The sequence below is a fragment of the Simochromis diagramma genome, unplaced genomic scaffold (assembly GCF_900408965.1).
Source record: "Simochromis diagramma unplaced genomic scaffold, fSimDia1.1 OVJJ01000293.1, whole genome shotgun sequence".
NCBI lineage: Eukaryota > Metazoa > Chordata > Actinopteri > Cichliformes > Cichlidae > Simochromis > Simochromis diagramma.
In genome coordinates, this window is record NW_024386801.1 from 1,762,668 (window position 1) to 1,777,964 (window position 15,297).

General features: G+C 43.6%; 1 protein-coding gene across 4 annotated transcripts in view; it reads right to left on the reverse strand.

Moving 5' to 3' along the window:
- bicd1a (bicaudal D homolog 1a) overlaps nt 1–15,297 on the reverse strand; it is a 30,601-nt gene that overhangs the window by 3,044 nt on the left and 12,260 nt on the right. Inside the window, exons 2-9 of one of the 4 annotated variants that reach the window (XM_040025009.1) lie at nt 10,632–10,844; nt 7,981–8,133; nt 7,075–7,563; nt 5,503–5,895; nt 2,321–3,076; nt 2,059–2,210; nt 1,714–1,924; nt 100–185 (exon numbers count right to left, since the gene is read on the reverse strand). In XM_040025009.1, the coding sequence (XP_039880943.1) occupies nt 100–185; nt 1,714–1,924; nt 2,059–2,210; nt 2,321–3,076; nt 5,503–5,895; nt 7,075–7,563; nt 7,981–8,133; nt 10,632–10,844 (2,453 nt within the window). Of the gene's footprint in view, nt 1–99; nt 1,925–2,058; nt 2,211–2,320; nt 3,077–5,502; nt 5,896–7,074; nt 7,564–7,980; nt 8,134–10,631; nt 10,845–15,297 lie in introns of those variants that run through there. The other 3 variants (XM_040025010.1, XM_040025011.1, XM_040025008.1) reach the window with 3 other exon arrangements.

The following is a 15,297-nucleotide window of genomic DNA, read 5'->3' on the forward strand; positions in this document are numbered from 1 at the left end:
TTATATGACAAAGATGTGACATGTTACTGATAGAATTGTATGCAGATAGATAGATAGATATTAGTAAGTCTACTGCTAGCAGGCTCTACAGCTTGTTACCTGCGTACTAGGGAGGCTCTCCCTCGCCTTAGTTGTGGGGAGAGTAGCGGTACTGAGGCAGCAGGCTGCTGACAATCTACAAGAAACTGATAAATTAGACAAATATACAAAGTGGTGACACTCGGGGTTAGACAACAGGACAGAGATAACAGGGTGGACAAGACAAGGGAAGACCTCGTCAGAGACAAAGACACTGAATTCTACTGTTACCGTGACTTTTAGGGTGAAGCACCAGGCTGATCCCGGTCAGTTTTTCTCAGTACATTACTATAGATCAATAGCACACTGGAAACCAAACTGAGTATAGCTCAAGTGACTGCCCAGTCTCATCAGGACCGGCCACTGCACAGCTAGACAATCTGTGCTGGAAGCAGAAAACACAAAACCCCCAAAGAGACAGAGACACGGACACTTTTACACACACACACACACACACACACACACACACACACACACACACACACACACACACACACACACACACACACTTGCCAATACAATATTATATTGATTTGCAAGGGCAAAAAAAGACAAGGACGCGTACAGTGAAACAAAAGCTAAAAATATAATCCTACTCTACCTCACCCGCTGCATATAGGCATTGTATTTTTGGACTACACCAGTTCTGCTGAGGTCTTGTTTACTCGCTCACTTAACACGGAGAAGATTACACATTGCTTTTTAAAAACATTTAGTTTAAATTGGCTTATTTATAATATATGTGACTGTAATTCGGAGTCAAAAGGAGGGAGAAAAAGGTCCAACAGCATTTGACTGCAGTCTCAAAAAGGAAACACATTTGATCAAACACCGCCATCTAGTGTTGAGAAATGGTTACGTCGCAAAGAGGATCGTGCTGTAGCAAAGAATTCTTTTGTTTACTTTCCCTTTTCCAAAGAGGGGTTAGGAATACACGGAGAAAATGCTTGACTGGTTTTCCTACTAGTCTGAGCCTGTCAAAAACCTGGGACAACTTAAGTCATGGTGTAAATAAATTGTAAGGAAAAACCTCAGCTGTAATTCATTGAATCTGCCACAGTGAGGGGCTGTGAGTCATTAAAAATAAAGCCATTTTTGCTTTGTTGTCATTTTGAAACACTTCCTAGTATTGGGGAATGATGTCATATTTTATGGCAGCAGGATTTTAGATGGAAGAAAAGATATTTAATATCAGATTTGTTATCTGGTATTTCATAAAGAATCTTCCCTGTGATGTGTCATGGGCACAGATGTTGCATGATAGTGCACCGGGGTGCCTTATGCATTTCTAAACTAAAGACACGTGATACCACCTCTCCTATTCCACCTAATCTAGAGGCTTCTGGGAAGAAAATTGGTGTTGGGTGTGGAAATGATGATAAAAAACAGCGTAGGGCTAGGCATTTAGGATCTACCAACGACTTCGAACTCCAGAGAGAAACTGGAGTAACTGCAGTGACGCAGAGGTGAAGGTACGGCTGATATCCACAAAGCCACAAACAAACATGAGGTTAGCTCTACACAGGGAAGATTACAAAGGGTCACAGTGGTGTTCGGGGTGTGAGTGATGATGATGAAGTGGCTGTGGAGGCTGGTAGGGTTGGAAGAAATTGTGGGGACACCTCTGCGACTTACTTTGGGTGGGCTGCTTTTTATCTTGGGCACTTTAGCACCACGGGTACGGTGAGTCTGCTCGTGGTCAAACTCCAGATCCTCCAAGCGTTGGGTCAAGGCCAGTTTCTGCTGGATGGCCATTCGGAGGAGGGAGTTCAGCGTCTTCTTTTCATCCTCTGCTGCCGCTAGCTGCCTCTGCATCTCATCCAGCTGTGTAACATATTCATCACACCTACAGGGAGATTAACAGACACACAGCAGGATTATGTGTAGCCACAAGTCGACATTTATACGCAAATTCTACGTTTTAACCGAACACTTTGCTTTCTCATCTTAGCTGTGCCACATTTCCGGAGCCCTTCTCACCTCGTCGCAAACATGGCCCTGAGAGAAGAGAAGGTGGCTGCATCTTCTTTCAGAGCCTTCAGCTCATTCCTTAGCTTCGTCATGGTCTCTGTCACCATCGCCTTTTCATTTTCATACTTGCTCTTCAGATTAGCCAGCGCAACTTCTGCTGTCTGCAAAGATGGGCGATTTGAATTGAATCATTTAATGTTAATAGAAAATGCATTTTAGGTTTTTTTTTAAATGAAATAAGTGCCAGAATCCAACAAACAAAAGATTTTACCTGCTTATTGGCCTTGAGCACCAGCCTGAGTGTAGCTATTTGCTCTCTCTTAGTACTAAGCAGGGACTTGAGCTTTAGTATTTCTTCCATGCAGGACTCTTTGTCCTTGTCAAGCATGGGTGCTAACTCCCTAGCTGCAGCCCTTTGCCTGGACAGCTGCAGCGAGCGGTCAACAGCCCTCTGCAGGTGTTTGATCTGGTCTCTGATGATGGCGTTTAAGTTATAGATATTCATCGGCTCCTTCCGCAGGTCCCCACTTGAGTCTGAAGGTACCGGAGATGGGCAAGGAGAGATGCCGATGACCGGGGAGCCGGTGTAGTTGCGGGTAGGGCTGCTGTGGCAGGAGTCTGCTGGGTTGTGAGTCGTTGTCTCGTTATGCTGGGCATCTTTGGATGGGGAGTCTGTGGAACTGCGCGAAGACTCCGAGGAGCAGGCTGCCGATGCTGCCGCAAGACGTCGCGCCAGGCGAGGCGAGAGCAAAGCTCGAGGATCCTCCGAGCCTTTGAGGCTGCCATTGCGTGTGATTCGGCTCTGGCGGTAGTAATCCAGCATGACACGGTTTGGTGTCTCGTTGTTGCACAGACAGACGTGGTGGTAGAGTTGCGCCAACTCCTCACTGAAGGTTACCAGCTCATCCTGGGCAGCGTTCAGCATGCCCTGGCTCTCTGAGGCAGTACTCGCAGTTGCTCGGAGCTCCGCCTCCAGGCTTACAACCCTTTCCCGGCTTTCACGATAACTTCGCTCCACCTGTGTTACCTGCTCAGAAAACAAACAAACAAACAAACAAACAAACAAACAAACAAACAAACAAACAAACGGTGAGTACTAGGGGTGCAACGATACTCACATCGATATTGAACCGTTCGATACAGTGCTTTCGGTTCGGTACGCATATGTATCGAACAATACAACATTTTTAATTTATTTCTTTTCTTCTGACGATGCTGTCTGTGTTGAGAGCTCAGTGGATCTGCGCTCGACTACTCCGCCTAGGCTTCACTGTCGAGCGCAGATCCACTGAGCACAGCGCAAGCTAGCAAGACAGAAGCTAAACTCGTTGCAACATGGCAAATTGAACGTCCCCCACCCTCATTCAGATCTGGCCTTTGGAACTATTTTGGTCTTCATGTGACGTATGACCCTAAAGGTAAGCGCGTCATGGACAAAAGTAAAACAGTATGTCGGATGTGCCACGCAATGCTCTGGCATTGGAGCGGATGATGCCGTCATTCACCTCCTACATCGTTCCCTCGCTCACCTGGAGACCGCTGGGAGCACTGTGAGAATCATGTTCTTTGATTTCTCCAGTGCCTTCAACACCATTCTTCCCTCGGTTCTAAAGGACAAGCTGGTGAACTCTGGAGTGGACCATCACCTCACTACCTGGATCCTGGACTACCTCACCGACCGACCACAGTATGTGAGGACTCAGGGCTGTGTGTCGGACAGGGTCGTCTGCAGTACGGGGGCCCCACAGGGAACGGTTCTGGCTCCGTTCCTCTTCACCATCTACACTGCAGACTTCTCCCACAATTCCACCCAGTGCTTCCTGCAGAAGTTCTCTGATGACTCTGCAATAGTCGGCCTCATCACTGATGGGGACGACAAGGAGTACAGAGGTCTGACCCAAGACTTTGTGGACTGGTGCCAGCTGAACTACCTCCAGATCAACGCCAGTAAAACCAAGGAACTGGTGGTAGACTTCCGCAGGCACAAGCATTCTCCACTGCAACCACTGAACATCCAAGGTATGGACATTGAGGCTGTGGACAGCTACAGGTACCTTGGTGTTCATCTGAACAACAGACTGGACTGGACTCATAACTCAGACGCCCTCTACAGGAAAGGGCAGAGCAGGCTGTACCTGCTGCGGAGACTCAGGTCGTTTGGAGTGGAGGGCCCACTCCTGAAGACCTTCTATGACTCTGTTGTGGCTTCTGCTATCTTTTATGGCGTGGTCTGCTGGGGCGGCAGCATCTCTGCTGGGGACAGGAAGAGACTGAACAGGCTGATCCGAAGGGCCAGCTCTGTTCTAGGATGCCCTCTGGACCCAGTGGAGGTGGTGAGTGACAGGAGAACGGCGGCTAAGCTGTCATCCCTGTTGGACAACATCTCCCACCCCATGCAGCAGACTGTGACAGCACTGAGCAGCTCCTTCAGTGGGAGACTGCGGCACCCACGGTGTGGGACGGAGAGATTTCGCAGGTCTTTCCTCCCCACTGCTGTCAGACTCCATAATAAAGACTTTAACTGATCAAGCACACACATCCATTCATGTGCAATAACACTAATGTGCAATAACACTAAGTGCAATAATCCTTTCTGTCATCGTTGTATTTTTTACTCAGTTGTATATAGTATTTGTATTTGTATTCTATTTTTATCTTATTGTATATTTATTTTATTTTATTCTACTGTATATAGTATTTTATTCTATTCTGTACAGTTGTGTACTGTATTTATTCTTATTGTATTCTAATTTTTGCCTCATAACTTTTGCACTGTCCACTTCCTGCTGTGACAAAACAAATTTCCCACGTGTGGGACTAATAAAGGTTATCTTATCTTATCTTATCTTAATTACATGGGTGGGAACTAGTGTGTTAGCGCAGTTAGCTCGTTAACGTGCTGACGCCGTCCAGCCCCACGCACGGGGCGATCCGCGGTAGCTCGTTAACGGAGATTTGCCGTGTTGTGGCCTTAACGTCATTTCAGATTTACGCTGACAGCACTAGTGGGAACATCCGACATCATCCCGAGTCATTTAGACAGCCGTTAGCACATGATTCTCCTTATGGGGACCTGATATGTTTAATATGCTGCTGAGAATATAGCCCAGAAGAAGCGTATAGTATAGCTTTTATTTTGGAAAGAGACGTTTCTCTGTAATAAACTCTCTTTTCCAAAGATGAGTGATTTCTCCATCAGATAGATTTATTATTTTATCCCTTTGTTGTTTCAGCAACATTAAATTTAAAAACTGTACTTTTGAGTTAAAATATATATTTATAATTTTAATAAATGACAAATTAAAAAAGCATGAACATTTTTTTGTATCGAAAAAATATCGAACCGTGACACCAAAGTATCGAACCGAACCGTGAATTTTGTGTATCGTTGCACCCCTAGTGAGTACGTTTGCAGTTTTACTTTCAGCAAAACTGGATTAATATTGCACAAACCTGTTCAGTCAGTGCCTGGACCCGGTCATCATCATGGCTGTCTCCCTGTCCCTCCACCGCCTGATTGTACTTCTCCTTCAGGGCCTTGAGCTCTGCTTTTAGGTCGATCACCTCGGTCACCGCCACCTTGTACCGACACTCAAGAATCTTAAAACCGTGGATATCGAGATCATGATGGCTATTGGCCGTTGGGGATGAGGACCCCCCATTAGGTTTCTCACTCTCTTCTGGGTCATCGAGCTCTTTGTCTCCATTGAGATGTTTCATGGCGTTGACGCGCTCTGTGAGACGATGGACGCGCTCATTCTGTTCAGTCAGGGCACCTTGTGTGTGCTGCAACTGAGTCTGGGACTCCTGCAGGTTCTTGAGCAGTGCTGCCTTCTCACGCTCCACCTGCACGACAGAAATACAAAATTAAATTTGTTTCTTTTTGTACTTTCCAGTGCAATGTCATTTTTGTGTACGTCCTCCAGAACGACACGTTAAACTATATTAAAGCAATAAATCTGATTTTCAAGTTCTGAGATTGAACTATAAGAAACTCTGGACAACTCCAGAAGAAACACAATGAAAACTGGACTTCAGCTGGACATTATAAGGCTGATGGTCTTTCCCAGACAGATCAACTCAAAAGAGAAAATTAGCTAGTGAGTAATTGTGTTTACAGCGAGAGGCACACTGTGAATATAGCAACCACTAATCTAGTTTTCTCCTCCCTGCTGGTGCCCAGCTAGATAAAAGATGTACAGTAATGACTTTATTTGCTTTTAGCACGAGTTTGATCTCTCTGTGGTTTCACTGTCACTTAACATTCTGTATACCATCCTCCACGATGAGTCTGTTTTGTACTCAAGTGGGTTTAAGTGAAAGCTAGTTCACCTATATATTTTATATTATATATATTTTGTATTTTTACATTCTTTGTATACAGTAGCAGCTTTTCACAGCGTTAAGCAGGAACTAATTGTGGTGTAAATAAAAGTGTACAAAGCAGTTTCCTTCACTTTTGGCATAAATCTGTTGCCTTTCTCGGCCTTTGTCTTGCAGCTGCATTCTCGCATACTGAAAGCTACTCCCTCCATAACATGCGTGAAAGCATACATAATATATAATGCATGATACAGACACTGAATGTGCATTAGCATGCTTCTTAAAAAGCACTTACCAGATGGGCGCCCTGAGCGCTAGGGCCTCGATTTGAGTCTGAACATTTGTGATGTCATTCCTCTAGTCTTTCTCCACTTCTCATCTATCTCTAATGTCAGTACAGGGTTCAAATGACAATAACCGTAAATGAATGCCTTCAGACTCCATCAGTCTTCACACTAAAAACTAAAATATACTGTGGGAAGGGAGATCAATATGGTAGTCCTGCAATCTGCTCTTTGAAGCTAATTTCAACCCCCTTCAGCGCTGTTATTTAAACCCTCGGTGACGTTCAAGTGACGTCAGTGTCCTTGAAAATAAAGATTCGGTGACTCAACGATTTTCTGATTTCAAACTGGGCTCGGGGCTCATGTGGGACTTTAAACTTTCAGTGAAATTTCCAAGGCGCTCTCTCTTATGACCTACCTGCAGTAGCTGCTGTTTAAGCTTCTGCATCTCTGACAAGTTGAGCTCGCTGAACAGATCTGGCACGGGGTGAAGGCCATCTCCCTTTCGGCCGGGTCTGTAGTCCCCGTTCATCTTAGCCATCCCAGAGCCAGCGTGAAAGTGACCGTTGCAGCGGTTGTTGTCCTCATTGTTGCCATTAGCAGCAGGGATGGCGCTGCCATTAGTGCCGTTGCTCTCCTCGGGGAACTTCAGGCCTTCAACTCCGGTGACGGTTAGCGCCAGATGGGCCCCTGCGCCGTAGACGCTGTCACCCAGGCTGATGTGATGGGCTAGTTCTTTCCTCAGATTGTTCTTCTGCTCGCGCTCAGTCTTGAGGGCATCCAGGGCTTCTTCTAACTGACCCTCAGAGATTTCCTTTAAGCGCAAAGCGTCTTCCAGCTGGCTGTTCAGAAGGACAGTCTCCTCCTCCAGCACCTTAATTTCATGTTTCAGTCCCTCGTACTCCACCTGAGGGACACAGAAAGGCCACGTGGTAACAGGAAAAGAATTATTTTAACACATTTGTAAACAGCTGGTAAAAAACAAATCCTTTTGAAATTAATATAACCGTTAAGATCTCTATTCAACTTCATCTAACCACGTGTCTAGAGCTAGTTTAAACTAATACGACTTCGTGTTACTGTGCAGGAAACACTGTGAGATCACTGCGAGCACTGGTACATTTTGGTGACACGAGTGTGAGTCATTAAAATCAATTGAGCCACCGATTGCTGATGCATCACTGAAAGTGATGACAGATCTTTAATAGGCAATTTCACTGACACGCTTAAATCTGAGAAATACATTTAGAGAGTGAAACTCTACACGACAATGACACATAAATAAGAAGCTATTAGTGTGCAAACTGTTGATCTTCGTACCAACCTGGCTCTGCTTGAGTGTGGACACCAGTTTCTGAAGTGTGATGTTCTCCTCCTCCAGCTCTGTGTAGTCCTGAAGCAGCCGGGTCTCTCTGAACTTGTACTCTTTGATCTCCTCCCTCATTCTGCTCCGTTGCAGCTCGAGCATCTCGTTACTCTGGAGGAGGAAAAACAGCGGTGACATTTTTAACAGTTCCCATCACTCTTTCCGCTCATTGAGGTCTCATTGGTTGGGATAAATCTGCAACACGTCTTGAGCCGACTACAAGCCACTGTGGCCAAATTTATAATAGCTACATCAAATTAATTTAAGATGATATTTACTGGAATTAAGAATAGACTTCTCATAACCATCACAGATGCTAACCCAAACAACATGCAGTGATCAGTAACCAGAATAGCTAGCATGTAAATCCAATATGCTGAATATGATTAAACCCTAACAGGCAAAGCGGTGCCCACGTAAACAAGGTCAATATCAAATACAGTCCCGTCAGCTTAAGATTGCATGACATGCACAGACTCATAATGCTGATGCATGTAGACGTGACGTGACTTTGCACACTGAGGTAGGACTTTCTCAAAAGCTATTTTTTTACATACCTCTACTGTACATGCGCTGAAACACTCTCTGCTGTTTCCCAAAAATTAACTAGATGATATTTACATATCAAGACAAAAATGAAAAAATATATTTTATATATCTTATTTTCACACACAGTTGTGTGTAAATGTTTGCAGCCCAATGCAACTAGTGGACAGAGTCTGTAGTATAGGCTACAAAATAATGTTACAGTGCATTTGCGCATGTGTGTACTCCTGCTGCTGCAGAGCTGCCTGCAGCTCCCCTGCAGTTCTCTGTACATATGGCAGAAGTGCTGACCCAGAGACTTTGTGGGTGGAGTGGGTGGCTACACGCATTGGCAGTGAATACGATGCTACTTTTAGAAGTGGCAAAAAAGCTGAAACTGAAGACCTCTGGTCTACACTGAACCTCCTGATTTGTGCATTAGCTGACAGGAACTCCCATTATATAAAAGTTAATGGTGTAAATGGGGAAATCCCACAAAGGCACAATTGGACTGTTTTGCAAATACATTGAAAGCACTTTTACGCTAAAACTGGCTACAACACTGTAAAAAGAAAAAAATAGAGCAGACCAAAAAGACACAAAATACATTTGCGGTTGATGTATGAACATGAATATAAGCTTTCTGTGATACATGTTGTCAAAATACATTTTATTAATAGTGTGCAGGATATTCAAGGCCAAATAATACTGGGGGCAATCAGACCCTACGGTCAGGGGCAGATCGGCACACAACACTGGCACTGAGCCCGCCACAGGGCAGAGCTGTTCACAGCACGAAGTGCGGCTGTTAAAGTCATCATACAATGGTACCCACAACAGGGGCCCAGCCATGTTGTGTTCATTCATCCCTGCCATCACTGCTGTTGTGGCAAAGTTTTACAACTTTAAAGTTTAGGCCTGTGTTTCCTTTTTTGGGCTTTAAAGTGCACTTTGATTTTAATCTTCATCACTTCTCATGTTCTGACTTGTAACTCTAACAACAGACATCTATCTAAACTAACTCAGTGTCTTTTCCCCCAAACCTGTATATGTTAGGTTGCTTGAAATCTGTAAAACAAAAATCTTTTAATTAGATTTGGTCTGTGGTAAACGAAGCGCTCGATGTCACTGCAGCACCTGCCTCTCACGATGAAAGGAATCCTGTTCATTAACTGGCATCACATGTGCAAATGAGGACTTCAAAAAACAGCAGAAGGCACTTCATAAATATATCAAAGCGCCACACTCAGACATGGGGCATTTGTGCATAGGAACAACTCATCGTGTGTAAAGGTTTATCAGGTAATTACAGCTGAGATGTTGATTTTGTTCCACATGCTCCAGCACCATCAATATCTTCACTTCTTGTGAACTTTGAGAATGAGCGAACATCACAGCACTGCCTGACCAAATTAGTGAATGAGAGTGTGTCCTGTGGGCGTAGTGCTGGTACTCTGTCCCTACACATGTGCCGAGCTCAGGGCATTTCACTTTATATCCCAGCTTAGCACTGGATTTGCCCCCCACAATGGGGTCGTGGCCGCAGTGTCTGACCCCTGCTCGAACTCCGGTACTGCCCAACACAGTTGCTGCAGACATATATACACTTGCATAAATACACACTTTGCACATATGCATATCGTTTATTATTCTGTGTGAGGCATGACACCTTTTAGTTTGTCACAGTAACCTCTTGATCTTTGATAAACACATAGGTCTCATGTTGGTTAATGTAGAATAAAAGAAATACTAGTCAAACTGTGGAAAACAATCCGTTTGGACTCAAGAATTGATCATAAAAACTATAAGATGGCTTTAAATGCAGTTAACTCTTACTGTATCTCGCTCAGTCAAGAGCCAGCTGCAAGCCAAATGCATTAAAGTTTCAAAACAACTAATGTGCACATCTCATACGTAGAGAGAATTTTAGGTGTTGGTAACAAAATACTACTGACATAAGCAGAAATATATATAAAAAAGTGAAATGCTGTTTTCTTACACACACAGTAGATTCAATTTCCTGTTTTTCTTTATTTAGGAAGTAATAAATCCTCTGCATGCTTTCCTCGTGTTGACAAACTCACCTCTCGTAGCTCCTGTACGAGTGCGTTGAGCCGCTCATTCTCTGACTGGGCGTTGGACGCCACAGAGCGGCTAAGCGTCACCTCCGACTGCAGCTCCAACAGGCGGCCCATATAGTAGGCCTCCTTGGAGGCGGACTCCTGCAGCAGTGTCTCCTCATTGGTCTCCCCATCCTCTGCCACCTTCCGTTGGTTGGTGTAAGCCTGGCCAAATGCCTGAAGAGATAAAAAAGGGAGGGAGGTAGGGTAAGAAGAAAAGGAAACCGGTATTTCTGTAAAGTCAAAATTAAAATCACACTGATCCAAATCCCGTCAAATAGCATCAGCATCATAATCCAAGCGATGGAAGGGATTAGCACACACTGCCTCGGAAATCTTGCACATCTCTCCCAGCTGTGTGTGCTAGGCCGAGTGCTGCTGTACTTTTGACCACTGGCAGCACTGATGGGACACTTGCAGGGGCTGGCCCTTAAGAATACCTGCTGTCTGTCGATGTGGGTGATGTTTCACTCAGATCAATAGACACAGTGTTCCCATTTTCCTGACACAGGTTTTCACGACACTGAGAGCTGACGTGTCATGATAAAATCAAAGCAGGTATCAACAGAAAAAACATGGCAACCACAGCGGGCCTGCTGGGTCAAAGTGGTAAACTAGCAAACACACATTCACTGTTAGGGGGAAGACCAGTGTTTCCAGTTCAGCGCTATTTCTCTGTCAAGGTTTCCTGAATGCATGTGTGAGTTTCATGACTGGAGCATCAGTAACTGTTTTAGTGATTCAATAAACCATGCTTCCCTTTTGCCCCTTTCCATCAGGAGAAATGACTTTGGCGCCTGCAGAAACCTCTGTGAGAGAAAATGGATCATCTGAAAAATATTTTATGGTTTACAATCGCCACAGGATGCTGTAGACCAGCGGTCCCCAACCTTTTTTGCGCCACGGACCGGTTTATGCCTGACAATATTTTCACGGGCTGACCTTTAAGGTGTCGCGGATAAATTCAACAAAATAAAACCAGTACCGGCACCAAAAACAGGAAGCTTTAGTCATAACACACGGGAAAAAACCCAGGGAAACCGAGTTAACGATAAAAACAATAAAAAAATAAACTATAAAAACCCTGAAAACCATAAATTTCACACCCGAGCCTCAACTCTCGCTGCCCGGTAACAAACGACTCACACACCGGTCCGTGGCCCGGGGACCGCTGCTGTAGACGATACTGTATTGTATGGTTATTGACTCTTCAAACTGACCATGCAATTTAAATAGGAAGCCATTTATTTTGAACTACATGTTTTAATAATGTAAGCTTCCCAATCCCATCTCATCATCATAATATTTTCTCTGTTTGTCATGAATCATTCATTAGGCACAAGCATCCATTACTTTGAAAAGACATGAGCCTAAAGTGCAGCTGTCTTTTCTTTTCATTTGTGGCTAACGAGCTAAGCGGGCAGTCTCCTGCTGTGTTGAGGTGAAATTAATTTGCGCTTTTACATGTAAAAAAAACCCACATGTTTCTCTCTTTATGGATACTTATTATCAAGTAAGCAATAAAGTGGAATTAAAGGTTAAATTCAGTTCAGTTGCAGTTATGGCCAACAGGCACATTTTCCAATCTGTCAGTGTAACCCACTTTTAATCTACATGCTGTAAGTCTGTTAAATAGAAGCTTTTTCATTCACGCTCTCCTCAGAGAGCATGTTAATGCAAATTCAATAGACCTCTTTATTATGCCTTTGAATTACAAGTGTAGCAGTTAGCATATGAAGAAATGCCAGCAATAATCGGTCTGGCAAAATGCCCCGTAAACTAAAAAACACTCGGCAACATGTATCTATTAAAGAAAGGTTGTATTATATTTCTTTATTATTTTCCTTCTGTACACACCGCTTTCTCTGTATTTCATCATTCTCTCTTCGTACTCCTTTGTGCTCTCACCCTGGTGCCCCCTCTCGGTCTCAAGAGAGCCACAGTGTGATTGTAGTGAATGATTAAGAGGAAGGGCCTCTGGAACAAAACAGACGATTAATTCTAGGCACAGTGTGACTGAATGAGCTTGCATTCTCTGCTCGGATGAGAGCCCGGCAATCTCGGAGCAGGCCTCACGGCAACAGCTGGGCTCTGCAGGACAGGAAGTAAAGATCTGGCCCGGACAAAACCCTTTATCACAGCATTTAGTTCCAAAGAAATTAGTAGGAGATTTCAGTTGAAGATTTTAAGAAAAGAGGTTCTGGTCCTCTGAGGCTTTCCCTCCAGGAAAATGCATCTCCCTGCATCACATTACAATCTTCCTGAGAAGCTCCTTTTAATTGCTTGAAAGTGCATCGTGCAGAATTGGATCAAAGACTCCAGGCCAAATGTTATTCTCTGCTACAGGGATCATTTTAACACCAAAAAAAGACCTGTTTCATGATAATTACATGAACACAACTGCCAGTACTGCTGTATGTATAAAGTGACGCCCCAGTATTTGTGTCCTAATTGGCAATCAAGTGGAGAAGATTAAAGTTTAATATCATTTCCTCAGGATCACATTAATATGGAGTCACTCATGGGCAGCCATTTTGGATCTTTATACTGAAAATCACAGACTGCAAGAAGTGTTGAGGCTCCACACTCGTATGTGTCTCAGTGGACAAAGTCCAGACAATGGGTTCTATAGATATTCATCCCTGGGGCGACAGGAGGAGGAGCAGGCGAAGGGAACAAACCCACCACTGCAGCAGTGTGAGAGTTTGTGTAACCCGAAAATCCTTCCCTGTCTGCTGGAGTCCCTAATGAGAAGTCAGGGGAAGTGCTCTGGGTGTGTGATGTTGTATTTGTGTGTATATGCATACAGCAAGGATCTATTTTTACACCCAGGAGGTCAGAGGATGGAGCTATTTCTGCAGCAGCAATTAATCTTATGAAAACTTTCATCATTAACAGGGGGACTAATCTGTCGTACAGGAGCTGTTTAATTATAGATGGTAATGTAGCGTAAAGCTAATGCAGGATATACACTCGATTACATTTTCAGAGTCAAAGAGCAACCCTTTGAGGTAAATGAACATGCTCGAAATGTGCAGAAACACAGTCGAGAGGAACAACCAATAACTGAGTTGTATGATTTATTTATGTCAGTTATTCTAATTAATGTGTATTTTTAATTAGATAATTTTAAGCACGAGTGCGGCATCCTTAATGTTTCTGTCAGTTATGGGTGAACAGAAATATGGTTATTAGCTAAGAAGCAACATTCTTATGAATAACATAAACACACAGATATATACACCAAATGCTGCGTCTCAGCCAGACGGGTGGCCTGGGAAGTCACATCAGGGATTTCAGTACCATGGAGAGAGACTTGCAGCACATCCACTACCATGCAGCTGTCAGCGCGTGTGTGTGTGTGTGTGTTAGAGGGCAATCATTCACCACGGGATTGATACTGTAGCCAGACAAAGGGAGAGAAAAGACAAAGGGGACTGTTCAACATGTGCATCGTCAAAACAGCACATCGCAGCTGATGCATGGGACATTTCATTTATTTTTAGTTTCTCTACTTTTTTATCCAAAGTGTTTGAGAGCATGCCGAATAATTCATTCAATAAAAAAAATCCCTCCACAACAGTACTCCCAGAAGGAATAAATAATAATCCCCAAAGCACAAAAATGCCCCAAATATGACATAAATAAGAAGCAGCATGCAGTGTCTCAACCTTCAGTCACCACGAGACCTCGCACACAAACACACGTTAGCTGGCAGTGAGTGAATAAGGCAAATATGCAAGATGCAGTCCTGACTCACTCACTCCTTTTGACACACACAGCGTTTGACTGCTGTGCACGACTCAGAGAAGGAAAGAAAAGAAAAAGTGAAATATCGCATTTTATTTCAAATAAATATGGTGAAGAAAATTTCCCTGTTGTTGTTTCTGTTCAGTAAATAAGCTTTACATTATCTTGCAAACTGTCTCTAATTAATACTCTGTAATCTAGGAATTTAGTTTTAGTAGTTTTTGCTCTATATAATTGATATTTTAATGAATACTGAAGTTTTTTAGTGGGGATAGGTTAATCGATTAATCTAAATTGCCCATAGGTGTGAATGTGAGTGCGAATGGTTGTCTGTCTCTGTGTGTTAGCCCTGCGACAGACTGGCGACCTGTCCACGGTGTACCCCGCCTCTCGCTGTATGACAGCTGGGATAGGCTCCAGCGCCCCCCACAACCCTGAAAAGGATAAGTGGAAGCGAATGGATGGATGAAGTTATTTAGTGTTTATCGTCAATAAAATGTAAATTTTGTGACAAGTGAGACTGAGAGAGCCTCACTTTTATTCTCTAATATGATTGAAACTTAAATGTTCACTCTGATCTCTGAAGCACCATTTAAAAGCACCTCGATGCCTTCAAAGCTATATGATCAAAGTTATTTCTAAAGCTTACAATATCGTCTTCACAGCCACAGATGGCATTAAAATGATTGTGAGTAGTTCTTCTTATGATAAGTAACATTTATCCTTAGTCTAATATGACACCAAATGTAATATTTTCAGTTTAATATGCTGAATATCATAAACAGATACTGAAGAAGGTTCATGGAAAACACTGCTCTGCCATATTTTTGTCCTTCAACAAGGACGGAGACATGTCTTTGTTGGTTTCTAAGCAACAAGA